Here is a 25,856-nt window from a genome sequence, read left to right as displayed (position 1 = left end):
ACTGATGAAGGGAACAAGTGGTTCCCGAAATATCGGTATTTGCAAGAATAAATACCCACACCAACGAAAAAGAAACAACAAGTTTTATTATTTCAACATGCTGCATGTTTTCACATGTTTTATTGAGGATAGCGTTCATTCCGTCACTTGCATCTTGTTGGGGCTTCTTAGCTCCCGTTTGTCGGACTACTTCTGCAAGGGGGTTCCCCGGGACGATTTGTGCCGAAGGGACGATACCGTTCAACGCTGCTGACACCTTGACAGTTCACTGGTGAGTGACCATACCGTTAGAATCTTCGGCACCGGCCTATTTCGCCCCTCAGCAGGTGCTCAAAACGAATCGTCTGGTAATTAAGCGACCTGATGCCCATCAGATCGCTTCTCCGGCCCTCCAGGCTTATCTGCACGAGGAAGTGCAGCAGAGACGTCAGTTCCCTACTCCCGGAGCATTTTGAGCATCTCATCGGGCTCTTCCTCCCCATCGAAGCCTTTCAGAGGGAAGGTTTGCACCTTCTCTTCCTTTGGAGTGTAGGTGAAGTGAGGAGCTTCCACTCGCTCGAGGACCTCCCGTGCTTTTTTGTAATCCGCTATTTTTTACATTTGATTTGGACTCTCTCGGCCCCCGTCTTTTTGATATAAAAATTCGAGAGCCCCACGTTCCCATTAAGTAGGGTGGTTAAATCTCTACAACCCAATTCATACACATTAATGGGGCGCATCCTTCCCTCTTTTCTTTATTTTAGGTGCTACTTGTGGCCCGGGTGGAACCATTTTTTAAATTTTCAATCCTACTTGTGTGATTCTTTACATTAATTGACATTTTTTCTTCATTTTTTTTTTTTTCATATATAGAGCAAAAACTCACCCAGTTTTCCCTTCTTGTTTTTCTTCAGCCTTTGTCCCGTTCACAAGCGGGGTCAGCTCGTCGTAATCGGTTCCGCCATTTGGCTCTATCGAATGCCTGATCTGGGTGCAATTTCGAGGCTTTTAAATCCCCATCCAGCGTATCAAGCCACCGTTGTTTAAGCCTGCCTCGTCGTTTACCATCGACTTCGATGTTCAGACCAATCTTGGCGAGTGAATTCTCGTTAGCACGGATTGCGTGACCATACCATCGAAGACGCCTTTCTCACAACTTTTCCACGATCGGTGCAACCTCATAACGATCGCGGATATTCTTATTTCGGATGTGATCAAAACGTGTCACGCCACTAGTCCAACGTAACATGTTCGTTTCCAATTACGCACGACGCCGTTCATTCTCTTTTATAATTGGCCAACACTAAGAACTATAGAGAGCGGCAGGACGGACAACATTGCGGTAAATTTTCGATTTGAGACGTTCGTTGATACGTCGATCACAAAGAACACCAGTTGTGGAACGTCACTTCATCCAGGCTGCGTTAATGCGTGAAGCAGTTTCATAACGCAGTTCTCCATTGGCTGATAGTGTTGACCCGAGGTATTTAAATCGCTCAGTTCTGGGCAGATCACTGCCGCTGACAGTGATTGTGCCTGTTTCATGGGGATCGGTCGTCAAAAATCAGTTTTATTTAGATTCATTCTGAGACCGTGTTGTATGAGGCGATCATTCCATTTTTGGACAAGTTGCTCGAGATCATTTTTGTAATCAGACGTTGGATATCCGGTGTGACGGTGTCCATAATAAGAACAAAGAAGAGTGGTGAGAGGGCGCTTCCTTGATGAACACCAAAAGAGACACGAAGTGGTTTTGATACACCTGCCACACTTAGAACTTTACTTTTCGGATCGTGATAGATCAATTGAACCCAGCGCACGAGTTCTTCTGGTACTAAGCGTTGTCGTAAAGCATACCAGCATACCAGATGAGTTCGTGTGGCACACGGTCAAACGCTTTCTCTAGATCCAGAAATGCAATGCAAAGAGGGCGATGCTTCTCACGGTGTTTTTTCATGAGTAACCCCTCTTCAGGGCTATCATTACCGCACTTGTCAATACTACAACCAGCCTAGTTAGCACCTTCCACCACCACCGTTGGCACTGTTTCTCGTACCGTCAGCTTGATTGTTTTCTATGTCCTCCATACGGACAGATTCGCTGCCGAAAACTTGTTCGCCCTCAAGCTAGCCCGGCTCCTCCATGGCTGCAGAAGTATTCGAAGTAAGCTTCACATTTTTTCTGGCTGCCTTTGGAGGCGGCGTCCCCCCCAGCCATTAGCTGTTCTGTAAGCTTTCCATTTTTCTATATCAATAATGATATTTGATTTTTAAGATCTTCTTCTTTCATGGTTGGCTATCCTTACTTTAGCTCTCTTGAGGTCTGGATCCTCCTCGTTACGGACTCCACGACTGATCCGGGTGCCCCTAGGCCTTATGGTGGGGGGCCGGTCTACATTATTGAGGAAATTTAACTTAATTTAAATTTTAAATCCTTTTTATCACTAATATTAATTTGCATCAATAGGATCAACCAATATGTTTTTGCATGCTTTCGTAAAAATTCGTGCATGAGCAGGAACGTAGAGAGTATTCGGGGTGAATATGGGGCCCTCTGTATGATCAAAACCCTCTAAGTTTGCTAAGATCAATATTCCTGGCCCGGGGGAACCACCCTCTTTCCGTCTTCACTTAGGCCTGCTTCTAACAAAAAATTCGCTACAACTGGATTTTAATTGTTATTTTCCTCAATTGAACAAGTTCCATCAAAATTTCAGAAGTACCCACAATTTTTAAATTTAATAAGAAATATTAAATTTCCACCCCATTCGCAAGGTCGAAAGTCAGCACGAAAATCATAACATTTGATAGCGAATCGATCCATCAAGAGATTCGTCGGCAGAATGAATACGTGCTAAAGCCGCTAAATAGTCTGATTTAAGAGCAAGTGAATCGTTGCCTTCGTGCGGTTGTTTTTTGTTTAATCTAAGCCACACGGGGTATTGCAATACAGACGAAACGTTATCGATCATGATCTTTTTCTACCCGGTGATCCCCCTATCACAAGCATAGCGTCATCAACTTTCCGACCTGAAAGTCGAGAGAAATTTCCTGAGATAGATCCCCCATATTCTCGTATATATACAGTGCTCTGGACTGGCAGTCTCTTAAGAGTCGATTTTACTAAAGTTTGGCTAATTTATGACTAATCTGCGTGTTGGAAGCATCTCAAAGAAGCGGCATCTTAATACTTCCGAGGGTTCTTTGTGGTAGAGTTACGAGTGTCTCCAGTTTGTGAAACGTGTCTGTCCAAAAAATCCAAATGGCCAAAATTTTAGTAGCAATTTGTGTGGGCGTCATATTCGCGTTGAGTTGCGGTAAGTGCATATTTTGTATATCCAATGCCAAAGGGGAAAGAGAGTGAATGTCGGAATTTTTCAGATGCGTGCCCGGATATTAAGACCCGACATAATTGGGGAGGCCGCCCTTCGAAATCAATTGACTATCAACCCGTCCCGGTGCCTAATGTTATAATCCATCACACAGCTTCCAGCCCGTGTAACTCCTTTCTAACCTGTTCTGTGAAAGTAGCTAATATTCAGGACTATCACATGAACGACTTGAAGTGGAGTGATATCGGCTACAAGTGAGTATTATGCAGGTTCAAATTGAAAGAAATTTTGTAGATTTGTCCAAAGATATCGAAAAATTGCATGAGACCTTCCTTTGTGAAGGGTATCATTCTCTCTTTACCCTGAATTTTCAAATAAATCCAATTTTCGAACAGCTTCCTTATTGGAAACGATGGGAACGTCTACGAAGGAGTCGGCTGGAACAAAGTTGGCGCACATGCCCGTGGCTATAACGATAAATCTATAGGAGTCGCATTTATTGGGAACTTTGATGGTAAGTAGAACTGTTGCTGATAACCTCGAGCTTATCATTTCGACATTTTTGCAAGCTTTTTTTTAACTCTCATTAACATTATATATTCACAGGCGTTCTTCCACCAACTGCGGCATTAGATGCAGCGAAATCACTTCTACGCTGTGGAGTAGAGGATGGTCTTCTCGCCAAGAATTATCGGCTGTTTGGCGCCCGACAAGTGAAGAAAACTATAAGCCCCGGATTGATGCTATACAATGAAATTCAGAACTGGGACAATTGGGTGGCTGCACCATGAAATTCAAATTGTATCTTATCCGCACAATGTCACTATGAAAATTCCAGATATCGAGTCCTAACTGGGTTGACTTGTTGTATAATTTTTAAGGATTAAATAGTAATACTCATTCTTCTTATTTATATAAATATTTAGTTGCACTGTTCTTTTGCGAAGAAAAATAAATGTCTTAAGTTTACCCTGTTCTTATCAATAAGAAAATGCAACCATCATCATCATCAACTAATAAGGATTCCAGACATCCCGGTTTTGGGCCGAGGTCCACCAATTCGATATCCCTAAAAGTTGTCTGGCGTCCTGATCTACGCCATCGCTCCATGTCAGGCAGGGTCTGCCTCGTCTTCTTTTTGTGTGACACTCCTACCGTAACCGATTGAGTCGGATTTTATCCATAACCGGACGGTCATGGTATCGCTCATAGATTGCGTCGTTATGTAGGCTAAGGAATCGTCCATCCTTATGTAGGAGCCCAAAAATTCTTCGGACGATTTTTCTCTCGAACGCGGCCAAAAGTTCGTAATTTTTCGTCCTAAGAACCCAGATCTCAGAGGAAAACATAAGGACTGGCAAGATCATTGTCTTGTACAGACTGCACATTTCGGGTTCTTCTTCCCATGATGTCGATATGGTCAGCGTAGGCCAGTAGTTGGGAGGACTTGAAGAGGATAGTGCCTCTCGCATTTACATCGGCATCACGAATCACTTTCTCCAGCGCCAGGTTAAAGAGGACGCATGATAGGACATCGCTTTGTCTTAGACCGTTGTTGATGTTGAATGGTCTTGAAAGTGATCCTGCTGCTTTTATCTGGCCTCGCACATTGGTCAAGGTCAGCCTAGTCAGTCTTATCAATTTCGTCGAGATATCGAATTCTCTCATGGCTGTGTAGAGTTTTACCCTGGCTATGCTGTCATAAGCGGCCTTAAAGTCAATGAAAAAATGGTGCAACTGATGTCCATATTCCAAAAGTTTTTCCATCCCTTGCTGCAGAGGGAAAATCTGATCTGTTGCTAATTTGCCTGGAGCGAAGCCTCTTTGGAATGGATCAATAATGTTCTGGGCGTCTGGGACTATCCGGCCTAGCAAGATAGAGAGAATATCTTAGAGATGGTACTCAGTAACGCGATACCTCTATAATTGCTGCAATACGTGATATCTCCCTTTTTATGTATCAGACAGATAATGCATCTTTGCCAGTCGTCAGGCATTGCTTCACTGTCCCATACTTTGAGCATCAGTTGATGAACCACTTGGTGTAATTAGTCGCCTCGATATTTAACCAATTCGGCTGTAATTTCATCGGCTCCTGGCGACTTATGATTTTTAAGCCAAAGAATTTCATGGACTGTTTCTTCTATACTTGGTGGTGGCAGTAATTATCCGTCGTCTTCAGTTGGCGAGATCTGCAACTCACCGATATTCTGGTTGTCCAGTAGTTCCTCAAGATACTCAACCCATCGCTCCAATATACCCATTCTGTTGGAAATCAGATTTCCCTCTTTGTCTCGGCAGGATGAGCATCGAGGTGTATAAGGCTTCATTCTGCTAACTTGTTGGTTAAACTTCCGCGCCTGATGAGGTTGCTCCCTATACTTTTCTAGTTCACAGATATTTTAGTTCTGCCAGGCATCCATTTTGCGTCTGTGAATTCGCTTCTTCTCTCGACGGAGTTCGTGATAAGTGTCCGCGCATGCCCGCATTCTTTGAGAATGCAAAATTACTCGGTATGGGGCATTCTTCCGTTCCGTAGCTAGCTTACATTCATCGTCAAAACAGCCGTTTCGACTTTTCTTGCGGTTGGGGCCAAGTATCTTTGTGGCCGTATCAATGATAACGTTCTTCATGTGGGTGTGAAGATCATTTGTTGATGCTTCATCTCCAGGTCCTCTGTTGACTGCGGTTATTGCGGCATCCATTTCCCTCTTATAGGTGTTACGGAGGGCTGTATTATGGATGGCTTCAGTGTTAACTCCCACCTGATTGTCAGAGGGGATTCTAGGTAGTGTTGTTATTCGAGCTCGGAGCACTATGCCAACGAGATAGTGATCCTAGTCTATATTGGCCCCCCCTATATGTTCTGGCATTCATCAAGGCTGAGAGGTGCCGGCGTTCGATCAACACTGATCAATTTGGTTGAGAGTGGTCCCGTCTGGAGAGGCCCACGTGTGTTTTTGGACCGCTTTCCGCGTAAATCAGGTACTTCCAACAACCATTTCGTGTGACCCTGCTAATTGAATAATCCGCAGTCCGTTATCATTTGTATTTTCGTGTAAGCTATGGGAGCCAACGTATCGCCTGAATACGGGCTCCGTCCCTACTTGGCTGTTAAAATCTCCAAGTATGATTTTGATATCATATCTGGGACAGGCTTCGAGGGTTCATTCTACTGCCTCGTAGAAGGTATCCTTCTCCGACTCTGCAGTCTCCTCTGTAGGGGCGTGAACGTTAATGAGGCTTATATTTCTAAACTTGCCTCGCAAGCGCAGAGTGCATAGCCTCTCGCTTATATTTTCAAAGCCGGTTTCATTTTTTGGCTGACTAAGAAACCAACTCCGAGAACATGGTTTACTGGATGGCCACTATAATATATGGTGTAGCGGCTCTTCTCCAGGAAACCGGTCCCTGTCCAACGGATCTCCTGTAACGCTGTTGCATCAGCCCTATATTGCGACAGGGTATCGCCTAGCTGCTTATCAGCTTCGTCTCCACGTTCCATGAGAAAATGCGCAAATCGTTATTCCGTTTTCGTTGCCGGGTTCATCGTTGTATAATCCGCCCAGTCCGAGGTTCCAGTTGTGGCTTCGTAACAAGTTGTTTTCCGTGTAGGGTTGTTAGCCCTAGCCAACCCCCAACCTGGAGGACCAGTTGGTACAATTTATCTCGTTTTTAGGCACGGGAGACTCGCCTTCATCCTTCTCCGTCTGCAGCTTTTCGTTAAGAAAGAGCTCCCAGCGGTCACCACGTGGAGGTGGAGATAGGGTTTGGTAGTAGAGCTGTTGGTGTTGGTTCAGCAGGCATTTCCCAGGTTTTATGCTCCATCGTGGGTACCAATCCACGTTTCGCCCTGGGACCTATACTACCCTTTGACCACCGTAACTGGGTAATGAATTTTCAAAATTCAGTAGAGATTTTCTTCCAACTAGACATATTTTGACTTTAAACTTAGCAAAACTCTAAAATCTTCAAAGGTTAAGTTCGAAATAGCCCTATTTTTCAGCACCAGTTACCGCCTATTTCAATTTCAAGCATTTAGCATTAGCAGCATTGTAGCTATTATTTACATAATTTACACCTTCATCTCCTTTGGACATGGATTTGTTCGATTTGTCCTCACACCTGTATCGAAAGGATCTATCCATATCCTGTTGCATGCTTTCGTAAAAATTCGTACAAGAACAGGGTAGTAAAAGGGAAAATACTTTCGTCAGGCCTGCTTCTAACAAAAAATGTATTACAACTGGATTTTAATTTTTCCTCAAAGATCCAATTGAACAAGTTCCATAAAAAATTCAGAAGAAGAAGAAGAAATACTAAATTTCCACCCCATTCGCAAGGTCGAAGGTCAGCACGAAAATCATACCATTTGATAGCGAATCGATCCATCAAGAGATTCGTCGGCAGAATGAATACGTGCTAAAGCCGGTAAATAGTCTGACTTAAGGGGATCATCCCATGTGTCAGATCCGCGGAATCGAACAGTGTAGAATATATAGCCAAAGTGGTTTTTTGATATTCGGAGTCGTTCGGAAATTATAGTGTTAAACACGTGATCAGTCACGTGCCAGATTTATGTCGATCCCCGTAAGAAAGCTCGTATTTATTGGCCCGGATGATGTTTCAAGAAACCTAAGGTTTATGGATTAGGTATAGCAGATTAATGGTCAGTTAAGATTTTATGACTAAAAATCGCATTCTACTTTTTAAATGCGTTTTTCTCGAAACTGCATGTTGAAAATCGGCTGCCACCATAGCCCAAAATCTATCCAACCAAATTCTTTGAAATTTTCACGACTTATTCAGAATATATTTCTACGGTCCGCAAACTAGGATAATTGCGATTGATTCAGTAGTTTTTAAGGTTTTGTGTAAAATAAAACCTTACTAAAATCGATTCAATGTCTGTCTGTCTGTCACACGCACTTTTCTCCAAAACGGCTAAACCGAGCCGAACGAAATTTGGTGGACAGATGAGAGCTATGAAATCCCACGCACACAGCAGCATAAATTTAGGTGGAGTTTAAAGAGGGGATTCAAAAAATTTTTTCACCGGATATAGTCGTGTGGGATATCAAACGAAAGGTCTCCATTTTTACTTTCCGAAACTGACATTAGTTTTGGCATGAATTGTGAAGTGCGTGAGTAAGAAGTCAAAATGTATGCACTTAAAGTGAAACAGGACTCATTTTCGGAAACTACCCAACCTTAAAATCCGAAAAAAATCAGGGTGGTGCTCTTAGATGTAATCTAGGCCTCAAAATATGTCCCATTCCGGTATCTGCTCAAATAAACTTACTAATAGTATATTACTAGTTTTTAGAAATTCACTGAAAAACCCCCCTTAAATTCACTCTAGGACTTCCGAATTTTGTACCAGCATAGAGGACAACATTTCCTATATACGTGCTAAATTTCGAATTTACCGCTTCCAAAGCCATGCAATTTAGATGCTGGCGTCATAATTACCCGGAATAATTGACATTCGCGTGAAATATTAAAGTCACATTTATGAAGAATCTATTTATCTGCAGCCCTTTTGAAAGTTTTGTGTAAAACACTTAGGTGAAATCTAATCTTCGAGAGATGTCGCATTCCGGTATTTGCTCAAATAAATTTACTAATAGTACATTATCAACTTTTAGAAATTGACTAAAAAACTCCCCTTAAGTTCATCCTAGGTGTACTAAATTGCACCGACATAGAGGACAGTCTCGTGCATATACATGTCAAGTTCCATGAAAATCCAACTATTCGTGTCAAAGTTGTAGAAGTTCAAACTTATCAATTTCGTGCTAATTAACAACATCCTAAGCCATACAAATAAGATGCTGACGTCATAATTAACGAGAATGATTGACATTCGAGTGAAATATTCAAATTCCATTCAAATCCATTCCATTCAAAAAGAATCTAATTCTCCCTAGCCTTTTTTAAGGTTTTATGTCTGTCTGTCTGTCCGTCTGTCTGTCTGTCCGTCTGTCTGTCTGTCTGTCCGTCACACGCATTTTTCTCGGAGACGGTTAGATCGATTGACACCAAATTTGGTAGAAAGGTGGGAACTGTGAACGCTCACGCATACAGTGAATTACATCCTTTTACGTCGAATTTAAGGGGGGGCCCCCATACATGCAAAGTGTAAAATTTTTTTTCATCAAATATAGTCATGTGGGGTATCAAATTAAAGGTCTCGATTAGTACTTTCCGAAGCCGGTCTTAGTTTTGACATTTATTGGAAGGGCGGGGAGCGCGGGGGGTTGAAAGTGATCACTTCTTTAAGGGGGCCATTCTCAGAAACTACTGAACCGAAAAATCTAAAAAAAATCAGGAGGCTGCCACTATATGGTGCCTGGGCCCCGAAATACCTTCCATGCCGATATCTGTTTAAATAAAGTTAATAATAGTATATTACTACAATTTTTTGTAATTGGTTAGAAACCCCCCTTAAGTTCATCCTAGTACCATGAAATTTTGCAGTGATATAGGCTATAATATAGAGCATGATCTCACCAAGTTTGGTGGAAATCGCGCTATTACTAACAAAGTTATAATACCTCAAATTTGTTGCTTCTTTGAAAATTGAAGGCTATGAATGTCAATATCATCCGAAAGTGGATACTCTCACATAATATATGGATATATTACGTGCTACGTACTAAGAAATACACAAAACCTTTCGTACCTGAAGCGTCCAGCTTCCGGTTTCCCGACTTGTTTATATTTGCTAATAATATTAAACTCATAGTGTGAAGCGTATGAGGTTGACTATTATCAATACAGGGCTTTCCATCAAATGATTTATTTAAATCGCTTTCTAGAAAATAGAGGGCAATGGAATTTTTAGCTATATTACACGGAGCTGTCGTGCACTCTTTGCTCCTCACATCTTTTTCTTTTTCTTCAGCCTTCAAGCGGGGTCGGCTCGTGGTGATCGGTTTCGTCATTTTATTTTATCAAATGCCTGATCAGCATGTATTCACGAGACCTTTAAATCCCCATCCAGTGTTTCAAGCCACCATTGTTTTGGCCGGCTTTTTGGTTGCTTACCATTGACTTCGATGTTATGACCAATACTGGTTATTGAATTCTCGTTAGCGTGAATTACGTGACTACACAATTGAAAACGCCTTTCTCGCAGTTTTTCCACGATCGGTGCAAACCCTTAACGATCGCGCATATTCTCATTTCAGAGGTGATCAAAACGTGTCACGCCACCAGTGCCATGCAACATCTTCGTCCCCATTACCACAAGACGCCGTTCCTTGTCTTTTATAGTCGGCTAACACTCAGAACTATAGAGAGCGGCAGACGGACGACAATGCAGTAAATTTTAGATTTGGGACGTGCGCTGATATGTCGATCACAAAGAACACCAGTTGGGGAATGTCACTTCATCCAGGTGGCGTTAATGCTTGAAACAATTTCATTACGCAGTTCTCCATTGGCTGATAACATTGACTCGAGATACTTAAATCGCTGAATTCTGGCAATGGCAGTAACCTGCCCAGAACTGCGCGATTTCAATATCTCGGGCCAATACTATATTCCAATGGAGAACTACGTTATGTTCCTCACATAGGGAAACACAAAACCTTTTATACCTGAAGCGTCAAGCTTTCGGTTTCCCAACACCAAAAATTTAGTTTTTAGTATTTTTTTAATAATGCTAGTTTGCGGACTGTAGTTAAGTCTGTATGTTAAAATGCTCTAGAAAAGCAGGAGGACTTGCAGGTGTATTGTGGGCATTCTGACAGACCACAATTCACTAGCTGGGCACATGTTCAGAATAGGAATTACCGAAGATGATACGTGTCCCTCCTGTAATGAGGAAGCGGATTCCACGGAGCATTTCCTATGTGAACGCCCCGCCTATGGACGCATCAGGCATCAGAATTTTGGTGCCGATATTTTCCAATTGCGACGGGTAACATCACATCCACTAACGGAATTCTGCGATACGTTAACGAATCCGGAATATTCCGTTAGAAGGGGGAGGCGAGTACAATGGGCCAACACGGCCTGAGTGCTCAGAAGCTGTAGCTTCTCCCCCACCATACACACACACGTTAAAATGCCGCTTACTTTTTTCTCTAAGATGATCGCAGCGCCCCCTAGCGTGACAGCAGAAAAACACCTTTTTTGGAGATGCGTGTATAAATTGCTCTGTATTTCAATAATGAACTATGTGATCGTGCTGGAAAAATTAGTATATACGCTCCAGATATTAATAAATCTATAGTGATAAATTCGTATTTGCATATTTTTCTAGTTCTTCATAAAAATAAATTCTAAAAAAAGCCAAAAAACGACCTTCACACGAGATGACCCCCTTAAGAGTCGGTTTGACTAAAGTTTGGCTAATTTTTTACTAATCTGCGTGTTGGAAGCATCTCAAAGAAGCGGCATCTTAATACTTCCGAGGGTTCTTTGTGGTAGAGTTAATACGAGTGTCTCCAGTTTGTGAAACGTGTCTGTCCAAAAAATCCAAATGGCCAAAATCTTAATAGCAATTTGTATGGGCGTCATATTCGCGTTGAGTTGCGGTAAGTGCATATTTTGTGAATCCAATGCCAAAGAGGGAAGAGAGTGAATGTCCGAATTTTTCAGATGCATGCCCGGGCATTAAGACCCGAAATAATTGGGGAGGCCGCCGTTCGAAATCAATTGAATATCAACCCGTCCCGGTCCCTAATGTTATAATCCATCACACAGAGTCCAGCCCGTGTAACTCCTTTCTAACTTGTTCTGTGAAAGTAGCTAATATTCAGGACTATCACATGACCGACTTGAAGTGGCATGATATCGGCTACAAGTGAGTATTATGGAGGTTCAAGTTGAAAGATATTTTGAGATTTGTCCAAAGATATCGAAAAATTGCATGAAATCGTCCTCTGCGACCGAAGGGTATTATTCCCTTTTTACCCCGAATTATCAAATAAATCCAATTTTCCAACAGCTTCCTTATTGGAAACGATGGGAACATCTACGAAGGAGTCGGGTGGAACAAAGTTGGTGCACATGCCCGTGGCTATAACGATAAATCTATAGGAGTCGCATTTATTGGGAACTTTGATGGTAAGTAAAACTGTTGCTGATAACCTCGAGCTTATCATTTCAACATTTTTGCAAGCTTTTTTTTTAACTCTCATTAACATTATATATGAACAGCTGTTCTTCCACCAACTTCGGCATTAGATGCAGCGCAATCACTTCTACGCTGTGGAGTAGAGGACGGTCTTCTCGCCAAGAATTATCGGCTGTTTGGCGCCCGACAAGTGAGGGATACTGGAAGCCCCGGATTGATGCTGTACAATGAAATTCAGAACTGGGACAACTGGGTGGCCGGACCATGAGTTTCACATTTTATCTTATCCGTACTATGTCACTATGAAAATTCCAGATATCAAGTCCCAACTGGGTTGACTTATTGTACAATTTTTAAGGGTTAGATAGTAATACTCATTCTTCTTACAACAATTTATATAAATATTTAGTCGTATTGTTCTTTTGCGAAGAAAAATAAATTTCTTAAGTCTACCCTGTTCTTGTCAATAAAAAAATGCAACACAGGAGTATATTTAAACCGGATTCACGTCTTCGTTCTTCGAAAAGAAAAACGAGTCAAAAACCAGAAGTTGGGCGCTTCAGGTGCGGCGGAGCGAGGTAATATATGTTGACCTTCCAGCAGCTATTGGTCACCTCCACTCCATCTGGTCGCATATCAAGTCTAATGACGAATGGTGACCTTGTGGAGATTATAACATAAGCTGAATATTCAGTCGATTATGGACCAATACCATATTCCATGCATCCAAGACATTATTCATTATTTAGCACACTATCGTGTTTTCTCGATCTTGCATTTAGCCAAGATTACCGAGTTCACACGAATGACTTTTAGTCTACGCAATGCGTCACAATCCTTGTAAAGATTCATTCACTTTGTACTACGAAACTTGGAGTTCTGTTTCATCTACTTAGTTGATGTTCTGATCGCCTCTTCCATCGAGTCCGAGCATTTTGTACATCACAAGTGCATTTTGCCCAGAGCAATGGCTTAGTTTTCAAAGTTGAGAAATGCAGATTTTTCCAGCAGTGAATGAAATTTCGAGACCATTTCATCATCCCTGATTCCGTCAACTCGATCCAGACAAGGTGCGAGCAAGCGTGAGCTTTCCACTGCCTAAAAGGGTTAAAGACCTTAGAAGGTTCATGGGCATGTTAAATTACTAGCGTCGTTTCTTACTTAAAGCCGCTGAATGCGCGGAACAGAAGGTCTGGCCTACCAGGGTCCTTGTCATTTACACGTTGCGTCAAGCAGCGGAGTTTGTGGCCGCCCACCAGCCACACTATTGATTCCGACGTCGGGACGTCGGGAATGCTTCTCTCGCAACCTGGGCGTCAGAAAGTTGGGGTGGATCCGGTGTTTCAAAAACTACAGCCCTGTTCTCGTCGCCATTCCGAAAAATGAGGTATGCCCATTCAAGTGTTGTGGCATTTAAGTCATCTCCGACCAAGATCCGAACCTCTGTGCCGATCTTAGCATCCTCCAGCCCATCAAGTCCGCATCGAAAGTCCGGCATCGTCTCGTTCGACGTCACTCCCAAACACTGAATCCAGACAAAACCGTCCCCCCACCCTGACCAAGAACCCTAAGGTGGGTGGCAGCGGTACCTGATAAGCCGGGGTGCCATGAAGCTGGGTCTCTGTTTCGGTACTGCTCGCTGATGCGCACTAGATCAGCTTTGGTTGGTTGCACTCCGGTGCCGGTTCTGGCTCTTTCCAGAGTCAGCAGTGTGCGCACTGCTCTCACTAGACACGCCACGAACCGTGAATGTAACGGAACTCTCCAATTCGTTGCAAGTATTCGCCTTATGGCCTGCCTGACGGCATCTGTGGCATGGTTCCCTACTGTCAGATCCCCGACAGGTTGAAGATTACGTGGTAGGAGTTCGGAATTCCAGTGTCAGCTACTTTTGGGAGAGGTCGAGCAGGTTGGCCGTCGATGGGCTCGACTACAGTACCTTAGTGGCGGTCACTTGATAAACGTTTCATCCAATATTACAAGTAATCAGAAGAAAGGGTGTTTCAAATAAGCACATCTCCCCAAGAACACCTGTTGCAAGAACATGGAAAGATACCTTACAAGATTGTAAGCACTGAACTGGTAATGGCAATGAAAAGGCGAGAGCTTCTGTACTATCATTTGAACTTGACTTCAAAGCATCTGGCGTGGATGGCATCTAAACAGCCATGCTAAAGGAAGTTATACTTAGAGTAACTCCTAAGAAATATTTTTCGAGGCTGTCTTGCTCTGGGCTGCATGCCTTCCTCTTGGCAGAAGGTAAAGGTAGTCTTTATACCTAAGCCTAGTAAGATGACTATTTAAATCTAAAGAACTTCAGGCAAAACAGATTAACATCATTTTCGCTTAAATGTCTGGGGAGACTAGTTGAGCATCACATTCGTGAGAAAGCGCTAAGGTCGGACCCACTAAATGAAAACCAGCATGCTTACCAACGTGGAAGGTACTGTGAGTCTGCTCTTCATTCTGTGGTTTCAAAGATAGAGGACGTAACTCTGAAAGGCGAGTACGTGATGGGAGTGTTCGTGGACATTGAAAGCGCGTTTGACTGTGCGCCCTTCCAAAAGTTCTGTGATGTCGTCAGAGCATGGTTTTGATGAAACTTTAATTAAGTGATCTACGCTATGGTAACGCAGTGATTTCTGTGTGCTGAAGTATGTGTTGATGTCTACCAAACAACGGAAGCAATGAAAGGCTGCCCCCACGGAGGTGTACTATCACCACTTTTGTGGAGTATGTTGATCGACTCACTACTGTGAGAACTATAAAATCTGCTAATACACGTTCAAGCTTATGCAGATGACGTGGCTGTGCTGGTTATTGTGTCGAGATCGCTAGACAAGAAGCTCCTTTGGCATAAACATGTCGAGATAAAGATAAAACGAACTCGCACAGCTTATGGGCTGTGAAGGTGGACTTTTGTCTCAACATGAGAACTTAGGCACGCTATCTCGTTATCATTAGGCCGATGTTCGCTTATGCATCCATAGTGTGGTGGGCTAAGGTGAAACAAAAGAGTTTTCACTGTAAACTAGCCACACTGCAAAGAACTGTGTGTCTGGGTATCACCCATGTCATGAATACCACTTCCGGAGCAGCTATCAATGCATTACTCAATTTGCAGGGCTTGGATTTGTTTGTACAGAGCACTGCAATGAGAGTAGCCCATAGACTAATTCGCTTAGATCTATTGGGAGACAATGGACGTGGGGAGTACAGAACATTGGAAGAGTTATTGGGAAAACTGAATTCAGTTTTCGCAATGCCTTCTGATTTCGATTCTGTTCTATAGAAGGTATGAAGTTATTTTGAAACTAAGAGAATACTAGGAAGAACCAGAAGAATGCGTGTCAGGATATACTGACGTCTTCTTCACCGATGGCTCAAAAACAACAGGATTCGGGATCAGGAGTCTACCTCCCGAACAAAAACGAGAAGTGGGCTTTTCTCTTGGGACAATATACAACGGTATTTCAGGCTGAAGTTTATGCGACCCTAAGGAGGCATTGGCGAGCGGTTGAAGGGTAGGCTCATGGCAATCTGTAGCGATAGTCAAGCTGCATTGATGGCGATGAGCAGTTCTTTGACCACTTCAAAAATCGTTCAGGAATAAAAAAATCTATTTAACTCTGTTTCTAGATTCAATATCTCTGGGTACTCGGTCATTGTGGAGTAAAGAGAAATGAAATCTCGGATGCTTTAGCAAAAAAGGGTTCAATTTTCACATGCCCGGACTGGAACCAGCAATTGGGGTGTTAGTAGCATTGGCTAATGCTGTTATCAAAAATTGGGAACAAGGTTCCCATAATGACAGGTGGGTGAGCCTTAATGTTGCTAAACACACCAAACTTTTCCTGTCAGAACCAAGCAAAGATACGACAAAGTTTACCCCGTCGAAAAGCATGCAAACTTGCAGAAATATTGTGGGCAGTATGACTGGCCATAATTCACTAGCTGGACATATGTTCAGAATAGGAATTCTCCAAAATGATATGTGTCCTTCCTGTAATGAGGAAGCGGAATCCACGGAATATTTACTATGTGAGTGCCCCGCCTATGGAGGAAACAGACATCAACTTTTTAGTGTTGATACGCTCCAGCTGTAGCGGGTGGCATCATATCCACTAATGGAAATCATGAGATATATATACGAATCCGGGATATTTCATTAGAATGGGAAATGGGTACAATGGACCGCTAGAGTCTGAGTGCTCAGAGGCTCTGCCTCTCCCCCATCTTTAACACACACACACACACACAAGCACTGAACTGAAATGAAAACAAATGTCCTAGGGTTGTCCCTAATTAAAAAACAATCTACTCTTTTCATTCAAAAACCCAGGACAACCAAAAAGCTCGACACCACGTTGCAGGAATATGGAAAGATGCCTAGGCTAGGGAGAGAGAGGCTAGGGTTATATATTATTTCACAGTAGGAAGATTGCATTTGATCAGAGGATATCACAGGAATTAGTGCTGGACCCATTTACGAGAAGCTCAACAATTCTGCGATATCAATGATGTCAATGCCAATGAAGGATGAAACCAAGAGAGCTCCCAGAAAACTACCAAATACGGAAGTGCACAACCAGAAAACGAGACAGGCGAGTAGGATCCGCATCAGAAGGAATCATGTTTCGATGTCCTCAGAGGCCACAGTGATTCGGAGCTATTAGGGTACAACAGTGTCAGGGATGAGGAAAGTGGTATAAAAGTGCCATGTTAAAGCGAGTAACCCTCACCAATAGGCAGCCAACCTATCAGTAAAACGATTAAATTTCGGAATTGTGGATCGCATGCTTTTAAATAAAAGGACTTTGCTGGCGATCCGAAAAAAGACCTGACTCTGGCGAGAAATAATAAACCTGGAAGGTTTAAGTAAGTTTTAGACACTGGTAAGCAAGGATGCCTTAAATAACTTCGCATGGAGACAGATAATAAAGTTCACCATTTGGACGTACTCCCCAATAGACCTCTAAGGCTGTTAAGACCAGATCTGACTGGCTAATTCTGCTCATATTTCCGGCAAGCATCGCAAAGGGAGTTTTCCCGGCTGGATGATTCAGGCAGCTGGTCACTAGTTACTTGATTAAGCTAATCAAAAGTTACCTCACGGAAAGGTCACTTTGGTATGGAATGGATGAAGGACCATCTCGGCCACGATATAAGAATCATAGGGCTCAGTGTTGGGTCCTCTCCTGTTGAATGTGATATACAGTGGAATCCTTATCCTTCCTATGTCAAAGGAGGCAGCGCTTGTCGTCGCCACGAAACTATTTTTATTTTACGCAGCACCGGTCTTAAAAGAAGCACTCACAAGTAAGAGCAAAGAATACACATGACTTATCGCTTAATGTTGTGCGGCCCTGACGTGGCAGCTTATGGTAGGGTAGAAATAGTCCCAATGGATCATCTAGTAAGTGAAGCGCGCTCTCTGTACGACAAAAGGAAAATTAATCTCCTGAAAGGAATATAAGTACATAGAGCAGCGCGGCAAGAGTCACTGAAGAAGTGGCAACAACGGTGGGATGAATCACAAATAGGTCGACGAATTCACACACTGATTTCCCGTGTTGAAGAGTGGATTCAGCTATGAGACAGCAGAGTTTAATACCACCATACACAATTCTTTACAAGGCATGCTGATTACAAGAGGTAATTTTACCGATTCTGGTTGGATATTTGTTCTATTATCCGCGTTTTCGTTGCTTTTCTCCAAAATCTTCAGTTTATCAGAGAATCCTTATTTCTAACAATTTTTCCACTTTTTCAAATCCACTGACTTTGAATGGGATATAAGAGTCGAATCTCCACACTGTGAGAGCATTTGAATTTGACGACGATACAACGTATGACTGACTACCAATGTACTTGGAAACAGTAACAAAGGAGCAAGGATTTAGTTAATCTTAGGAACAAAGTAAAACACTGTAAATAGTTTGTCTGTTATTTAACTGCTTTATTTTTATTAAGTCGCGTAGATTTAAAATATTTTCCCAGAATTCTTTAGAATTATTTCACGGTTTAGGGACCCAATTGTCCCAGTCCTGTATTTCACCATACAACTCCAGTCCGGGGCTCTCTGTGCTTATTACCTGGCGTGCACCCAACAGTCGATAGTTTCTAGCTAAATACCCATTGCTTACCCCACAAGCGAGAAGTGATTTCGCGGCCTGCAATGCTTTCTCAGATGGCAACTCATCTGTAAACAAAATTAAGGTAGGTATTAGGTCTAATGAAAAAGTCAGGTTCTAAATTTTTACCGCTGAAGTCCCCAATAAATGCGATCCCAATAGATTTCCTGTTATAGCCCAAGGTATGCGCTCCAACTTTGTTCCAACCGGCACCTTCGTAGACGTTACCATCATTTCCTATCAAGAAGCTGGAAGAGGATGACTTATATGATGGAAGTTCTTCCATGTTGCTACCAAATTCCTTACTTTAGTCCGATATCAGACCAGCCTAAATCATGCATATGATAGTGTTGTATGTTTGCAACTTGCTGAGAACACGTCGCGAAAGTGCCACATTTGCTTGTGACCGTGTGGTGAATAATCACGTATTGCACCGGGATATTTTGGTATTCAATAGAGATCGCTGTTTTCCCTCCCCATTTGCTACGAGTTTTAATTTTTGGGCAGTCTAAAGAAGAATTAGATATTTCACTCCAATATTAAGATAAACTGAATTCATGATGAGTTTACTCACTTGAATTTGCGTTGCAGATAATTAATGCACCACAGAAAACCAACATTACCCTTAGGGAGACCATCTTCAACAAGTTCCAAAGTAACAATAGTAATTAATTGATAATAAAACAACTACCCAATGATCGAACAAAGCTTTGGGAAACCCAAGTAGATAATCTTAAATTATGTCTGCGTAACTCAACCACGTTACGGGGATACTTATTGAGTGAGACTCTTAGAAGCACACTTAAGAGAAATCTGGAGTCTCTAGCCAAGCTAGCTTTAATTATGTTTGAGGCACCCGGCCGGACTCCGGAATGATTTGATGATTCTTCATTGCGCAGAGCTAAGTTACAGTGGGAAATCCAAAACAGCAAAAAAAAATTAAACGTGCATATGAGTGTGACCTCCTTGAACTTGATAATACTTCCCTTGGGAATTTCCCGAGAAAGAATGTTTGGATGAGGTCGTATTTATTTACTTTCTAGCTCTTACTCTCTAACTTCCATTCAACTTTTCTACGAAAAATTTAGTATCAATCGAGCTCTGTTATTTAATGATAACTAGTAATCAGATCCATTGCGAAAGGAGAGGAAGAGGGTAGTTTCCCCGGCCCCTGAATTACCTCGTTCGTTCAGAATAGAGAAATTAACAAAATTGGATTAATTGTGCAATTTGGGAGGCCTTTATAATGCTTATCACGAGTTTGAATTTTCTCTTTGTAGTCTTGGTAGTATTATATATTTTACTTGATTCATTAGTACTAAATGGACTATGGACCAACTTCGCATATATATATATAGTTAAAAAAGTCCACGGATCCCCTTCCAACCCAACCGTACCGAGGGGCGACCAACCTAAGGATGGGCTGAAAGCAACATCCAAAGGCCCGCATCACAGTGATGATGCGTTTTAACGGAATAACGATTTGCGCATTTTCTCATGGAACGTGCGCTCCCTGCACAGAGATAAAGCTGATGAGCAGCTAGCGGATACCCTGTCCCAATATAGGACTGATGTAACAGCGTTACAGGAGATGCGTTGGACAGGGACCGGTTTCCTGGAGAAGAGCCGCTACACCATATATTATAGTGGCTATCTAGTAAACCACGTGCTCGGAGTAGGTTTCTTAGTCAGCCAAAAAATGCAACCTGCTGTTATCGGCTTTGAAAACATAAGCGAACGGCTGTGCACTCTGCGCTTACAAGGCAAGTTTAGAAATATAAGCCTCATTAACGTTCACGCCCCTACAGAGGAGACTGCAGAGTCGGGGAAGGATACCTTCTACGAGGCAGTAGAACGAACCCTCGAAGCCTGTCCCAGATATGATATCAAAATCATACTTGGAAATTTTAACAGCCAAGTAGGGAAGGAGCCCGTATTCAGGCGATACGTTGGCTCCCATAGCTTGCACGAAAATACAAATGATAACGGACTGCGGATTATTCAATTAGCAGGGTCACACGAAATGGTTGTTGGAAGTGCCTGATTTGCGCGGAAAGCGGTTCACAAACATATATGGGCCTCTCCAGATGGGACCACTTTCAACCAAATTAACCACGTGTTGATCGAACGCCGCCACCTCTCAGTCTCGATGAATGTCAGAACATATAGGAGGGCCAATATAAACTCGGATCACTATCTCGCTGGCATGGTGCTCCAAGCTCGAATTACGACACAACCAACAATCCCCTCTGACAATCAGGTGAGAGTGGATACTGAAGCCATCCACAACACAGCCCTCCGCGACACCTATGAGAGGGAAATGGATGCCACAATAGTCGCAGTCAACAGAGATCCTGGAGATGAAGCATCAATAAATGATCTTCACAGCCACCTGGAGAAAGTTATCATTGTTACGAGCCCAAAGATACTTGGCCCCACCCGCAAAAAAAGTCGGAACGGCTGGCTTGACGATGAGTGTAAGCTAGCTACGGAACGGAAGAATGCCGCATACCGAGTAATGTTGCATTTTCAAAGAACTCGGGCACGCGCGGAGACTTATCACAAACTCCGTCGAGCAGAGAAGCGACTTCTCAAACGGAAAAAGGAAGCCTGGGAAAACCAACAAGTCTGTGAACTAGAAAAGTACAGGGAGCAACCGCATCAGGCGCGGAAGTTTAACCAACAAGTCAGCAGGATGAAGCCTTATATACCACAATGCTCATCCTGCCGAGACAAAGAGCGAAATCTGATTTCCGACAGAATGGCATATTGGAGCGATGGGTTGAGTACGTTGATGAACTACTGAACAACCAGAACATCGGCGAGTTGGAGGTCCCGCCAATTGAAGCTGACGGAGAAATACTGCCACCACCAAGTATAGGAGAAACAGTCCGTGCAATTCATCGGCTTAAAAATCATAAGTCACCAGGAGCCGATGGAATTTCAGCCGAATCGGTTAAATATGGAGGCGACCAGTTACACCAAATGGTTCATCAACTTGTGCTCAAAGTATGGGACAGGGAATCAATGCCTGACGACTGACAAATAGGCATTATCTGTCTCATACATAAAAAGGGAGATATCACACAGTGCATCAATTATAGAGGTATCACGTTGCTGAGTACCATCTATAAGATATTCTCCGCTATCTTGCTAAGTCGGATAGCCCCATACGCCTAGAACATCATTGGCCCATACCAAAGAGGATTCACTCCAGGCAAATCAGCAACTGATCACATTTTCTCTCTGCGGCAAGCGATGGAAAAACTTTTGGAATATGGACAATAGTTGCACCATCTATTCATCGACTTTAAAGCCGTCTATGATAGCATAGTCAGGGTAAAATTGTACACGGCCATGAGAGAATTCGATATCCCGACGAAATTGATAAGACTCACTAGGCTGACCCTGACCAATGTGCGAGACCAGATAAAAGCAGCAGGATCACTCTCTAGACCATGCGACATCAACAACGGTCTAAAACAAAGGGATGCCCCCATGCGTCCTCTTTAAACTGGTGCTGGACGTACAAACTGCCTTCATCCAGAACGAGCAGGCAGGGAATGGCGCGAGATCTTGGATTGCACATCAATGAAGGCAAGACAAAGTATATGGTGGCAACATCAGCACCCTACAACATCAAACCAGACTGGTCAAATGGGAAGAATAAAGATAGGAGACTACAATTTTGAGACCGTTGATAATTTCTCCTATCTAGACTCGAAAATCACAACCGATAACAGCTACGATGATTAAATCTGCGCACGGTTGTTGGCAGCCAACAGAGCCTATTTCAGCTTACAAAATCTGTTCCGCTCGAAACGTCCCACCATATGGCCAAAGCTCTTACTGTACAGGCCAATGATCTTGCCAGTCCTCATGTATTCCTCGGAAACTTGGATTTTTAGAAAGAAAAATTGCGAACTCTTGGCCGCATTGGAGAGAAGAATCCTCCGAAAAAATGTTACCCCCCTATATGAGGATGGACGATTCCGTAGCCTAAATAACGACGAAATCGATGAGCGATACCATTATCGTCAGGTTGTGGATAAAATCAGGCTCAATAGGTTACGGTGGGCGAGTCACTTAATCCGTATGGATGAGGATGATCCCACCCACCCCCCAGCCTGACAATTTTGCTTCTCGATTGATGACATCGAGGCAATGGATGTCAAAGCGGAGCTTATTGTCGAAAGTGACTCCGAGATCTTGAGTGGAATTTAAGCAGGATAAGGAATGCCCGTTAAGAGAGTAGGAGAAAGAAGTGAGTGAGGATTTTAGGGAGTAGCAAATAGAGTGACACCTTATGACGTTTAGCGCTAAACCATTAGTCGAGCACCAACGAACTAGAGTGTCCAGGTCGGATTGAAAGGAAACACAGTCCATAGGCGACGATATAACCGAAAACAGCTTAAGGTCGTCTGCATAGTGCAAACAGGAACAAGTAAGGAGGGGAGGAAGGTCGTTAATAAAAAATAAAAATAACAAAGGTCCCAGAATAGATCCCTGTGGGACGTCAGAGGAGGGGGAAAAGGAGCGGGAAGTACAGCCGTCAAAAGGGACGCGGCAGGATCAGTTGGAATGGAACGGTGGAATGGTAACCTTTAGAGACGAGAGTTTGGATAGAAGTATCTTGTGATTTACAATGTCGAAGGCTTTAGTGAGGCCAGTGTAAATGGGATGCTCGTCTTGCCGTGAATTTAGACATTTGGCGACAAAGTTGGTAAAGTCATGCAGGTTGGAGTGGACCTACTTTTAAGAAAGCCGTGTTGCTCCTTCACTATCTTTCCAGGAATAGTTTTCATCCCGGGTGGGTGGCCCTGAAAAGAGATCTTCGAAAATGCTAGCCTTCGTTACTAGAGTAAACTATTGCCTACACATCATATATAGAATCTGAGACCGACGAAATAAAATACTGCTACCTACTCCCTCCGAAAATTGAACTCCGAATTTAGAAATGATGACGATGATGTACACATTGAGCATCTGAGCGACCCTGTCAATCAAAATCTTAAAACTCTTAGCATCTCTGATCGCAAAAAGAGCTCACATTCTGGATTAAATCAAAATCAAATGTTCCAGAAAATCACAAATCCTGTGGTTATTTTCTACTTTCCAAGGACCTCAAAAGCCTTTATCGTAATCTTAGTAAAAGGGGGATAACCTTATAATTATTTTTTGCTCATCTAAGTTTTTATAATTTCTCATTACTAAACATAAACAACTTTAGTCAAGATCATTTCAGTGCTGCATGTGTTGCTCTCTTAATTCGTATTAATTGCGGTGCTCATTACATAAATCCGTACCCAAACTCTTCAGACTCTTCGCTTCAACTTACGCTTATTTATATTAAGTATCTGCTGCTGCTCACTAATATACTTTTCCCAGACGAGATTGAAGATTCTAATCTATTCGTTCTATCATTGACCAGTTCTTCGTGGCTCTTCACTAGTGTGCATAGGCAATAGTGCGCCGTTCGTTGAAAATGGTTAAAATTTATCTGGTTATCTTTTTTGTGATCTTAGTAGCTGCAGGTAATGGGAACAGTTATTTCGATGATCAGGAAATGATGAAGACTTGATCTTGATTTCTAGAAGAGGAACGAAGTTGTCCGAATTTCAAAACCAGAAACAACTGGGAAGCCAAGGACCCTACGACTGTTGAATATCAAACTTTTCCGGTGCCAATTGTGATAATTCATCACACAGCATCCCCAAACTGTAGCACATTCAGAGAATGCGCAACACGAGTTAAAAATATTCAACATTATCATCAAGTCACAAAAAAATATCCAGACATTTCCTATAAGTAAGTGAGATTAGCAGATACTGTGTAAGTGAGTAGTAAATGCGGAGTTTGCTGTAGCTTTCTTGTAGGAGGCGATGGGAATGTCTACGAAGCTGTAGGATGGCATAAGGTCGGAACCCATACTGTAGGATATAATAATCGATCGATCGCAATCGCTTTTATTGGCAACTTTAATGGTGAGTTCTTAGATATCTCGTTCTAGTTCTTATAACGTATCTTTCGAACGGATTCATATCTCCTAAAGAAGAACATACTAGTTATAAGCAGTAGTTCGCTAAGTCACCACAAAATCTATATTAGCTCAATTTTTACCTATTTGCAGATGAACTTCCAGTTCCAGAAGCACTGCAGGCTGCAAAGGATTTAATCCAATGTGGTGTGGAGCTGGGTGAAATCAAAAAAGCCTACAAATTGTTCGGTGCCAGACAGCTTGTAAAGACGCAGAGCCCTGGACTGACTCTTAACGCTGAAATCCAAGAATGGGATAACTGGAATCCAAGGCCATAGCAGCTGAAATAAAAATAGTGATTATAAAACTTGTATTTCCGTTAAAATGTTTTTTAAATACCTTTGAGTCCTCAGATTGTGGCAGTCACTATTTGTTTCAAATCTTTTTTTGTTTTGCCATTTTTCCTACCATACTTCCAATCTTTTCTAAAATACTCGCTCAATTCGCTGAGATTGCTTGTTGGGCTAACAGTTGAACCATCAACCTCTTTTAACTTTTTCGGTAGGGTATTACCAAATAACCCTTGGTGTTAAATACGCAAGCCAAGTGGCATATTCTGGCAGTGTATGTATTGCAATTAAAGCAAAAGTTTTCTTAGAAATATTGTGGAGAATTCTTCAAACACCATCAATAAGGCTGGCAGAATGGATTAATAAAATCAGATCACCTCCAATAGAGTGTTCGCCGATATAAAAGTTATTATGAAATAGTTCGGGTATTTTTTGTTTTGCTGTTCCAAGAGTGGAAAGGTGCAAAGCCTACCATTGCCTCCTACCACACAGTTATGTGAAGCTTCCACCACCTCCTTCCCCTTCGCTTAGCCCGCGGAACTGTCATTTCCTTATTCTGTCGCGGAGCAGGATCACTTTCCTCCGAAGCTTCTCCTATCTCAGCATATTGTGGATGATCTTTATCAATTTTTCCACTGCCCTCCAAGTTGGTTTAGATGCTAGCATGTGGTCTACAATATTCTCAGGCAACTGTTGTCCCCCGGTGACAATTTACACCTCCGTCCTGTATGCAGCACATTTGGGGCAGTTAAAAACAACATTCTCCACATTCTCCGAAATCATCTCGCATGTCAGGGAATATCGTCACGACCGAAGGGATAAAGGTATGACGATAACCTCCGTGACCGTTTAGGAATTGAATTAGGTCGCAGCAAATTTCACCATGTCTTCGTTTGATCCATTTTCAGACATCTGGGGTAATTATGTGAATCCAGCATCCTCTAGGTGAATCGCCCCATCTTTTTTGCCTCTCTAAAATAGCTTCACTTCGTGCTAA

At 42.6% G+C, this 25,856-nt stretch overlaps 4 protein-coding genes across 5 annotated transcripts; 3 read left to right on the top strand and 1 right to left on the bottom strand.

Moving 5' to 3' along the window:
* The first annotated feature begins 2,963 nt into the window (after nucleotides 1–2,963).
* On the top strand, nucleotides 2,964–4,279 carry LOC119657102 (peptidoglycan-recognition protein 2-like). The gene is made up of 4 exons (XM_038063857.1): nucleotides 2,964–3,295; nucleotides 3,360–3,564; nucleotides 3,706–3,824; nucleotides 3,917–4,279. Exons 1-4 carry the CDS (start codon nucleotides 3,241–3,243, stop codon nucleotides 4,099–4,101), a joined length of 564 nt encoding a protein of 187 aa, XP_037919785.1. The 5' UTR covers nucleotides 2,964–3,240; the 3' UTR covers nucleotides 4,102–4,279.
* Nucleotides 4,280–11,656: 7,377 nt separating this feature from the next.
* Nucleotides 11,657–12,850, top strand: LOC119657440 (peptidoglycan-recognition protein 2-like). The gene is made up of 4 exons (XM_038064348.1): nucleotides 11,657–11,856; nucleotides 11,921–12,125; nucleotides 12,270–12,388; nucleotides 12,482–12,850. The coding sequence occupies exons 1-4, from the start codon at nucleotides 11,802–11,804 to the stop codon at nucleotides 12,664–12,666; spliced, it is 564 nt and encodes a 187-aa protein (XP_037920276.1). The 5' UTR covers nucleotides 11,657–11,801; the 3' UTR covers nucleotides 12,667–12,850.
* A 5,481-nt stretch (nucleotides 12,851–18,331) lies between these two features.
* Nucleotides 18,332–19,333, bottom strand: LOC119657304 (peptidoglycan-recognition protein SA-like). The gene is made up of 4 exons (XM_038064164.1): nucleotides 19,107–19,333; nucleotides 18,839–19,040; nucleotides 18,662–18,780; nucleotides 18,332–18,600 (listed from the first exon to the last, which is right to left on the bottom strand). Exons 1-4 carry the CDS (start codon nucleotides 19,168–19,170, stop codon nucleotides 18,416–18,418), a joined length of 570 nt encoding a protein of 189 aa, XP_037920092.1. The 5' UTR covers nucleotides 19,171–19,333; the 3' UTR covers nucleotides 18,332–18,415.
* Nucleotides 19,334–23,891: 4,558 nt separating this feature from the next.
* LOC119657197 (peptidoglycan-recognition protein 1-like) lies at nucleotides 23,892–24,935 on the top strand. 2 transcript variants are annotated; one of them, XM_038064003.1, is made up of 4 exons: nucleotides 23,892–24,066; nucleotides 24,130–24,340; nucleotides 24,398–24,516; nucleotides 24,663–24,935. In XM_038064003.1, the coding sequence occupies exons 1-4, from the start codon at nucleotides 24,018–24,020 to the stop codon at nucleotides 24,845–24,847; spliced, it is 564 nt and encodes a 187-aa protein (XP_037919931.1). In that variant the 5' UTR covers nucleotides 23,892–24,017; the 3' UTR covers nucleotides 24,848–24,935. The 2 variants fall into 2 exon arrangements, with proteins under 2 accessions (XP_037919931.1, XP_037919930.1); XM_038064002.1 differs by having other exon boundaries at nucleotides 23,896–24,066; nucleotides 24,127–24,340.
* The last annotated feature ends 921 nt before the right edge of the window (nucleotides 24,936–25,856 follow it).

This window comes from Hermetia illucens, chromosome 5 (assembly GCF_905115235.1).
Source record: "Hermetia illucens chromosome 5, iHerIll2.2.curated.20191125, whole genome shotgun sequence".
NCBI classification, from domain to species: Eukaryota; Metazoa; Arthropoda; class Insecta; order Diptera; family Stratiomyidae; genus Hermetia; species Hermetia illucens.
This window is presented reverse-complemented; position numbering and strand designations above follow the sequence as displayed.

Excerpts from the sequence above, each read along its gene's own strand:
- LOC119657304 (XM_038064164.1), bottom strand. The coding sequence starts at position 19,170 with ATGGTCTCCCTAAGGGTAATGTTGGTTTTCTGTGGTGCATTAATTATC. Across the intron at positions 19,041-19,106 it reads TATCTGCAACGCAAATTCAA|ACTGCCCAAAAATTAAAACT; the intron begins GTGAGTAAACTC and ends ATTCTTCTTTAG. Across the intron at positions 18,781-18,838 it reads TGGTCTGATATCGGACTAAA|CTTCTTGATAGGAAATGATG; the intron begins GTAAGGAATTTG and ends ATCCTCTTCCAG.
- LOC119657102 (XM_038063857.1), top strand. The coding sequence starts at position 3,241 with ATGGCCAAAATTTTAGTAGCAATTTGTGTGGGCGTCATATTCGCGTTG. Across the intron at positions 3,565-3,705 it reads TGGAGTGATATCGGCTACAA|CTTCCTTATTGGAAACGATG; the intron begins GTGAGTATTATG and ends ATTTTCGAACAG. Across the intron at positions 3,825-3,916 it reads ATTTATTGGGAACTTTGATG|GCGTTCTTCCACCAACTGCG; the intron begins GTAAGTAGAACT and ends ATATATTCACAG.
- LOC119657197 (XM_038064002.1), top strand. The coding sequence starts at position 24,018 with ATGGTTAAAATTTATCTGGTTATCTTTTTTGTGATCTTAGTAGCTGCA. Across the intron at positions 24,341-24,397 it reads TATCCAGACATTTCCTATAA|CTTTCTTGTAGGAGGCGATG; the intron begins GTAAGTGAGATT and ends AGTTTGCTGTAG. Across the intron at positions 24,517-24,662 it reads TTTTATTGGCAACTTTAATG|ATGAACTTCCAGTTCCAGAA; the intron begins GTGAGTTCTTAG and ends ACCTATTTGCAG.
- LOC119657440 (XM_038064348.1), top strand. The coding sequence starts at position 11,802 with ATGGCCAAAATCTTAATAGCAATTTGTATGGGCGTCATATTCGCGTTG. Across the intron at positions 12,126-12,269 it reads TGGCATGATATCGGCTACAA|CTTCCTTATTGGAAACGATG; the intron begins GTGAGTATTATG and ends ATTTTCCAACAG. Across the intron at positions 12,389-12,481 it reads ATTTATTGGGAACTTTGATG|CTGTTCTTCCACCAACTTCG; the intron begins GTAAGTAAAACT and ends ATATATGAACAG.